Source organism: Otolemur garnettii, unplaced genomic scaffold, assembly GCF_000181295.1.
Source record: "Otolemur garnettii isolate 467f Iridium unplaced genomic scaffold, OtoGar3 scaffold00211, whole genome shotgun sequence".
NCBI lineage: Eukaryota > Metazoa > Chordata > Mammalia > Primates > Galagidae > Otolemur > Otolemur garnettii.
Window position 1 is genome coordinate 1,037,237 of NW_003852606.1, and position 8,224 is coordinate 1,045,460.

Sequence of the window (8,224 nt, forward strand, 5' to 3'; positions counted from 1 at the left end):
TTTTTTTTTTTTTTTTTTTCCAGTTTTTGGCTGGAGTCGGGTTTGAACACACCTCTGGTATATGGGGCCAGCACCCTACTCCTTTGAGCCACAGGCGCCACCTCACCTGGCTATTTTTTAGAGACTCTCGCTCTTGCTCTGGCTCAGGCTGGTCTGGAACTCCGGACCTCAAACAATCTGCCTGCCTCAGCCTCCCAGAGTGCTGGAATTATAGCAGTGAGCTACCACACCTGATGTCTCAGGAGGATCTCTTGAGCCCAAGAATTTGATCTCTCTCGCTCATAGCTATGATGTGACCACACTCTACCCAGGGTGACAGAGACTCTTATCTCAAAACAGGTGGCGCTTGTGGCTCAAGGAGTAGGGCGCCAGCCCCATATACTGGAGGTGGTGGGTTCAAACTCAGCCCCAGCCAAAAAAAACTACAAACAAACAAACAAAGGGCCAAAGCTTACGAGGGGCTGTTGTCATTCTCAAGATCTGGCAAGGGCTTTTCTTGTCCTCATACACTCAGGGCCCACCCTGGGTTAGGGGCCCCTACCCAGCCCCAATGGGGGGTGTTGCCATTGACCCCTATGATTTAGAGACTAAAGAAAGAAAGTAGAGAAAATAGAGATGGGCAGGGCTGGACAGAAGCTTAGTGATAACAGAAATTCCAACTCTTTCATTTGATGATGGGGGAAATTGAGGCTCAGAGGAGGAAAGTAACTTGCCCAAGGACACAAAGCAAAATAGAGCTGGAAGACAGTGCTTCTGACTCTGTGATGTGGTGGGAAGGCCTCACACTCTGGTATCAAAGCAGTCTGTGTTCATACTCTCACTCTGCAACTTGCAACTCCTCACTGTGCAACTCTAGGAAAGCTACTTTCCTTCTCTGAGCCCCTATTACCGACTCATTAAAGCAAGGTCAGCATCCCAGACCCCTTTGTTTGCTGGGTGACCCAGGGCTGGCCTCTGCTTCTCTCTGAGCCTCAGGCCCTGGAAGACAGTCTTTGGAAAGGGGGTTGGGAGCCTCCAGAAGAGGAGGAGGGCTGGCTCCCCTACCTCCCACATGTGTCCTGAAATGGGGCAGTCGGCCCACGAGTGCTCCACGCTGAGGCCCAGCTTCCCGTTGGAGAAGACGATTAGGGTGAAGGATTTGTCAAACCAGCTGTTGGGGAAAATTCAGAGGAGTCACTGGGGGGGGGGGGCTCAAGGTGCTTTCTGTGGCACTTCAGGGAGTGTTTTGAGGTGGAGAGATGTGACAATCAGCTGGGGTGTTGTGTGAGGACGTCTAGGAGAGGTGGCTTTGGGGAGTCTCCAGACATATCTAAGATTTAGAATTTAGAGGTTTTAAGGAAAATTGCTGAGGAAAGTCCAAGGTTTTTGATGGTGCTGGAAAGTCATGAGGACTCTCCTGGGACCTAAGAAGTCTGAGTGATATGCAGTAGACCTCCAGAAGTGGCCCGAGGATCTCTAGCTGTTGGCATCCAGGTATAGGGCCTAGGTTTGCAGTGCCTGCATTAAGTTTTGACTCTGAAGTCCCCATGTTGAGATTTGGTTCTCTGAGTCTGAGATTTGGTCATCCTCAGATCTGAGATCCCTGGGTCTGGATTATGGGTCTGGGGTCCTAGATGGAGGAGTTCTCTAGGCAGAGGTCTCCAGATCTGGGATCGTTAGATCTAAATGGCCCCTGGATCTAGAAATTCCGAAGGTCTGGGCTCCAGAGTCTGGTTGTTTAGTGTCAAGGGGTCCTAGGTCTGGACACTGGCTTTTGGGGGTTCAAGTCTGGGCTCCCAGACCTGGAGCTAACTCACCGGTCATGACCCCGGCCAGCCAGCAGGAGGTGGGCATAGGCATCCAATGAAGCTGCTGGGTCCTCCTTGGTGAGCCCTGCAGGCTCAGAGTCCAGTGACACAAAGAAAGCAGCTCCTTCCACTGCCTCCAGAGCCTCTGCTGCCTGTGTCTTCAGGGATCTCCGCACCTCGGCCCACATGCCCCTGTTGGGCAAGGGATGTACCTGAGTCCACACTCTCCAGCTTCCACCTGACCTTGACCCACCCTTCACAGCCTTAGGATGGCTGGCCAGCCTCTGAGTGGCCATGACCTCCAACCCTCACCTGGGAGCAGCAGTCAGGGCAGCCAGATGTTCCTCATGGGGACAGGCAGGTGAAGAATCCTCCAGGATTCGCTGAAACTGCTGCTCCAGTGCCCTTGGGGAAAGCAGGCCATTTGGGGAATGGGTCCCCACAAGGAAGAATCGGCCCCGGTGGAAGACAGCCACGTGTTGGCTGTCATGGAGGTGGTGGATATAATCTACAGGTGGCATTGACAGAAGTATGGGAGAGGGAAGACCAGACATATTATAAGAATAATGACCATTGATTAAACACTTCTTACATGCCCTAAGCTGTTCTAGGAATGCTTTTATTTATTTATTGTTTGGAGACAGTCTCACTTTGTCACCCTTGGTAGAGTACTGTGGTAGCTCAGCTCACAGCAACCTCAAACTCTTGGGTTCAAGCGATTCTCTTGCCTCAGCCTTCCTAGTAGGACTACAGGAGACCAACACAATGCCCAGCTATTTTTAGAGATGAGATCTTGCTCTAGCTCAGGCTGGTTTCAAACTCATGTCAGCCCAAGGAATCCGCCTGCCTCAGCCTCCCAGAGTACTAGGATTACAGGCATGAGCCTCAGCCCCTAAGAACCCTTTTAATCTTCACCTGATGCCATTAGTATCCCATTGTAGAGATGTGCAAACTGAGGCTCAGAGAGGGTAAAACTTGCCCAAGGTCACATAGCTAGGAAGCAGAATTGAGATTCAAACTCAGACAGGCTAGCTCCAGAAAATATGCTCTTAGCCACTGTATTGTTTTGCCTCTATCAGTGTGTGTGTGTGTGTGTGTGTGTGTGTGTGTGTATGTGGGGGGGGTTCTCACCTTTTTGGACCCCTGGAACCCGTGTGGTGTTGAATATCTTCTCATACTGGGCAGAGCATAAAGGGCGCATTCCCATCAGCAAAGTCTGCAGGAGACCGTGGGCTCATGAGCTGCCTTTCAGGACCCCTGTGTCCCCAACACCAGAAGACCACACCTTTGTCTCCTGTCCACAGCAGCCCTCTTACCGGGGGGATCTCCTGTCGGTTCAGGCGATGGCGGTACAGAAGGAGGGCATGGACTGCATTTCCAGCTCTAGCAGCCTGGAGAGGCGTAGGTGTGACGTACAGGAAGTCCTGGGGCCAGCAGAGGGGATGGAAAACGCGGAGGGTCAGGTTTGCCTCTAATGGGGGAACTGACCCAAATTACAGGTCATAACCCCAAAAGAGGGAGGGATAATGAATTCCAGACGGTCTCAGATGCAGGTCACTGGCCATAAATGCCACATCTACCCAGATATCCCAACTCTAGGCCTCAGATGCTATGACCAATCCCCCTTATCCCTTTCTCACCATCATGTAATAGTTGCTGTTCACCATCAGCGGGTTTCGGGAGCGCAGGTACACAAACTCCTCCCACCAGTCACTGACCTGGGAGTAGGCAGAGACACACAGCTGGGGCAGCTGGGACAGCTGGGGAGGCTGGGACCCTGTATGGGAGAAGGGTGGTGGAACAGGGCAGCCCTCCCATCTGTCCTGTGTCATACAGGGAGCGTGAAGCCAACGAAGGAGGCCACCACGGTCAGTGACTAGCTATCTAGAAGTCTATTGGAGGAGGATCAGCAGCTAAACCATGCTACTCTCAAAGTTATGGAGTATTACACAGCTACTAGAAGCACTAGGCACATTTCTACTCACTGACATACAATGAGGGCCAAGACATACTGCTGAGTGAAAAAGACTAGAGGCCCAACAAAATAAAATACGTGGGTCATGCGGTGGCCACACCTATAATCCTAGTACTCTGGAAGGCCGAGGTGGGTGGATTGGAGGCGAGACTCAGGCATGTCTGGCTCAGAACTTTGTCTTCCATAGGGGGCCTGGCAGCATGGTGGGACTCACATAATTGGACGCCCACCAGGACTTGAGCCACAGGTACCACTGGAGCAGCGAGGCCTGCAGCCTCAGGAATTCCTGCGCCAAGACCATCGTCCGGTTGAAGTCCTCGTCTGAGAGGACAGGTTGTACTGACTCCAGGTACTGAAAAGGTATGGCAGAGAAGAGGTTAGGTTACACACCTGGCCTACCTCCCACCCCATCCCAGAGCGACCAGGCCCACCTTGCGCAAGGTGTCCTGCACCGAAGGCACCGGCTGGCGTGGCAAAGAGCGCTGGTAACTGAAGAGCATGGGGTGGCGGCCAGAGAAGATGCGGACCAGGGCCTGAGAGAAAGGGAGAGGAGGTACTGGGTCATTAAACACCTCACTGGGGCCAGGGACCAAGGTGTCTGGGAGGGCAAACCACAGAGAGAAAGGGACATAGGCCCAAAGAGAGGGACACAGAGACCTAGACAGGGAGAACTAGACCCTAGAGAAGGGGAAAGCAAAAAATGCAGAGGGGGACAGAGACGTGGGTGCTGGGAGAGCCTGATGAGGGCTCTGCCCCTCCACATACCATCCAGGTCTTAGTGGGTGAGGACATGGCTCCCTGTGGTTCAAGAAGCCAACCATGGTAGGACAGAAGCAGTCTCAGGGCCACATGAAGTGTGAAGATCAGGGCTCCCCACAAACACGAAGCAAACAACGCGGCTGCTAGGACCCCTTGAAGCCCATGGTGCCGTATACCCCTAGGGGGAAAGTAGAGGTTGGACCTGGGTCTCCAACCTCAGAACTCCTTCCCCTCAAGCCTCATCCAGCCCCTCCACTGGTCCTTGGCTGTTGGAGACAAATCTTGTAGAACTAGAGTCAGTAAAGTCCATTTTCCTCATTTGTAAAGTAGGTATGAACCTCTGTCACACACCCCCATATCCCCTACCCCTAGGACTACTATGTCGGCACCAAGCTTCTTTTTTTCTTTCGTTTAGTAGGCCCTGGCTGAACCTGCCACCCCCGGTGCATGGGGCTGTCACTCTAACCATTGGGCACCCCCAGGCACCAAGCTTCTAAAATCACTTTCCAAGAAATTGGTAGGTGCTTAATAATTGGGAACCATGCTTTTTATTGAAGGGACACTTTTACCTCCAAGATACCAAATTATTACTCAAAGTGTGGCCCCTGGATGAGCCCTAGTACCACCACTTGGGAGCTTGTTGAAAATATATATATCCCAGGGTCCTATCCAGCCCTACTGACATAGAACCTCTTGGGATGGGGCCCAATCAGTGTTTTAGCAACCTCAACCTCAAGATGATTCCAAAAGCAGCTCAAGTTCAGGAAAACTGGTCTAAAACTATACTGAATCCATGTTTGTTTGCAAAGTTGCAATCAGACATTTCAACAAAATTCATCTGGGAGATAAGGATCACATCACCTACCCTCTGTAAAGGTGGGTAAAGGGTAAATCTAACCTTCCTAGAAATTTCTTTCTTTTTTTTTTTTTTTTTGAGACAGAGCCTCAAGCTGTCCCCCTGGGTAGAGTGCTGTGGCATCACAGCTCACAGCAACCTCCAACTCCTGGGCTCAGAGTCTCCTGCCTCCGCCTTCCAAGTAGCTGGGACCACAGGCACCTGCCACAACCCCTGGCTATTTTTTGGTTGCAGCCATCATTGTTGTTTGGTGGGCCTGGGCTGGATTCAAACTCGCCACCGTAGGTGTATGTGGCTGGCACCTTAGCCACTTGAGCCATAGGCGCTGAGCCTTCCTAGAAACTTCTATATCTGATTGTGGGTATGCCCTTTGGAGGCATTTGCACAAATTGTGAACCTTCTTCCCCAGGAGGACTAATCCAAGAACTAGTACCTGCCACGTTACGAGCACCTGGTTTTCAAACCCTTCCTGAAGATGACAGTAATAACAACAATAATGCAGTCGGGCCAGCAGTGACTCACACCTATAATCCCAGCACTCTAAGAGGCCGAGGCAGGAGGATCCCTTGAGCTCAGAAGTTCAAGACCAGCCTGAGCAAGAGTGAGACCCCATCTCTACTAAAACTAGAAGTATTAGCTAGGTGTCGAAGGCGGCTCCCGTGGGCCCAGCTATTCAAGAGGCTGAGGCAGGAGGATGCCTTGAACCCAGAAGTTTGAGATTGCTGTGAACTAGGTTGAAGCTATAGCACTCTAGCCTGGGCAGCAGAGTGAGATCTTCTAAAAAGAAAAGACAAGGGAAAACATGCCAGGTGTGGTGGCTCATGCCTATAATCCTAGCACTCTAGGAGGCCAATGCAAGAGGATTGCTTGAGCTCAGGAGTTCTAGACCGGCTTGAAGAAGAGTGAGATCCTGTCTCTACTAAAAATAGAAAAATTAGCTGGGTGTTGTGGGGGATGCCTGTATTTCCAGCTTCTTAGGAGGCTGAGGCGGGATAATAGCTTAAGCCTAAGAGTTTGAAGTTTCAGTGAGGTGTTAATGCAACGATGCCACTACAATTGACCTAGGGAAACAAAGTGTGACTCTGTTTCAAAAAAGAAAAAGAAAATGTGCACAGAGAAGAAATAAAAATCACCTACTTTTTTTTTTTTTGAGACAGAGTCTCACTTCGTCACCCTCAGTAGAGTGCCATGGTGTCACAGCTCATAGCAACCTCCAGCTCTTGGGTTTAGGTGATTCTCTTGCTTCCTGAGTAGCTGGGACTACAGGCGCCCGCCACAATGCCCGGCTATTTTTTTGTTGCAATTTGGTCGGGGCCAGGTTTGAACCCGCCACCTTCGGTATATGGGGCCAGCACCCTACTTATGAGCCACAGGAGCCGCCCCAAATCACCTACTTTTTATTGATGCTATACCTTCATTAATCTGACCCAAAGGAAGTCTCAGAAGTTACTTTCTGTTAGCAGGCACACCACACTGACAATGAAACTTTCTGGGTGGAGCGAAAGGGACTAAGGGATTACTGAGATGAAGTAGGGGACCTTACCAGTCTGGCAGCAACTCTTTGATCTTCTCCATCAGTCCTAAAGAAGGATCCAGTTGGAGGAACCAGGAGAGCTGTATCGTACTGAAGAGGAAGAGCCAGCTGAGGGGGCTGGCAGGAAACACACCAGTGAGAAAGTCATTCTGTGGGGTAGGAAAGGGTATCCGTTCAATCATTTGCCCTTTCTTCTGAGCATTTACTCTGTGTCATTCTCACATACTTATTTAGCACCCAGTGTGTACTGAGTCCTGAGCTAGGTGCTCAAGATCTAATGGGAAACAGACAAATCTGAGTCCTCCCCTCAAGGAGGTCAGTCTAGAATAAAGCAAGAGTTCATGGAGGCAGGACAAGAAACAGGAGGAGCTCTGTCTGTCATGCTACAACTTGAGGTCATCAGGGAAGGTTTCCTAGAAAGGGATACTCTCAGGCAGGACCTCGAGGGTTAAATTGTCAAAAAGGCAAAATTATTTCCTGTACATAGCAAGGTCTGGAGCTCAGAAAGCCTTCTACCTGGTCATAGAATTAATAAAGAATGAATGAAAGCACTGGGTTACTAGCCAGACTCCCAAGGAGGTGTGAGAGACATAGCTAACATTTAATGAGCACTTACTACATTCCAGGTCCTATTTGCAAAGACTAAAGCTTTAAATCCTCCCAACAACCCTGTGGCATAAGTACTAAGATGATATCATTTTACAAATGAAGACACTTGGTTTCCAGCTCACACAGAGAACATGGTCAAGACAGGGGAAGAAATGACCTTGGTTGGGTCATCACCATTGGGACTCAAGAAACCACTTTCACCCTTTCTCTTCCCACATTTAACAAACAGGATGGCCTCAGAGGTCATGGTTTAGAACTTAGGCTATCAGATCTCATCCTATGGGCTCAAATACCTTCTCCATCACTTACGAGCTGGGTGATCTTGAACAAATGACCTCATCCCTCTGTGCCTCAGTTTCCTGATCTGCAGAATGGGAATAATCCTAGTATTCAACTTCTTGTTGGTTTTTTTTTTTTTTCTTTTTTTGCAATTCTTGGCCAGGGCTGGGTTTGAACCTGCCACCTCCAGCATATGGGGCCGGCGCCTTACTCTTTTGAGCCACAGGTGCTGCCCCTTGTTGGGGATTTATTGACTTGACAATTTTCCTTTGCTTTGGTAAGAAAAGGTTTCTGGGCTCGGCGCCTATGGCTCAACCGGCTAAGGCGCCAGCCATGTACACCTAGGGTGGCGGGTTCGAATCCCCAGCCCGGACCCGCCAAAACAACAATGATGGCTGCAACCAAAAAATGGCCAGGCGTTGTGG

At 50.4% G+C, this 8,224-nt stretch overlaps 1 protein-coding gene across 2 annotated transcripts in view; it reads right to left on the reverse strand.

The window, feature by feature from the left end:
• The window catches only part of CPT1C (carnitine palmitoyltransferase 1C), a 19,087-nt gene that overhangs the window by 5,162 nt on the left and 5,701 nt on the right, over positions 1-8,224 (reverse strand). The window contains exons 3-12 of one of the 2 annotated variants that reach the window (XM_003801476.1): positions 6,921-7,060; positions 4,528-4,699; positions 4,194-4,295; positions 3,977-4,114; positions 3,428-3,505; positions 3,104-3,211; positions 2,919-3,003; positions 2,100-2,295; positions 1,797-1,979; positions 1,045-1,150 (exon numbers count right to left, since the gene is read on the reverse strand). In XM_003801476.1, coding sequence (XP_003801524.1) covers positions 1,045-1,150; positions 1,797-1,979; positions 2,100-2,295; positions 2,919-3,003; positions 3,104-3,211; positions 3,428-3,505; positions 3,977-4,114; positions 4,194-4,295; positions 4,528-4,699; positions 6,921-7,060 — 1,308 coding nt within the window. The remainder of the gene's footprint in view (positions 1-1,044; positions 1,151-1,796; positions 1,980-2,099; positions 2,296-2,918; positions 3,004-3,103; positions 3,212-3,427; positions 3,506-3,976; positions 4,115-4,193; positions 4,296-4,527; positions 4,700-6,920; positions 7,061-8,224) is intronic. The other variant, XM_012812542.2, reaches the window with a different exon arrangement.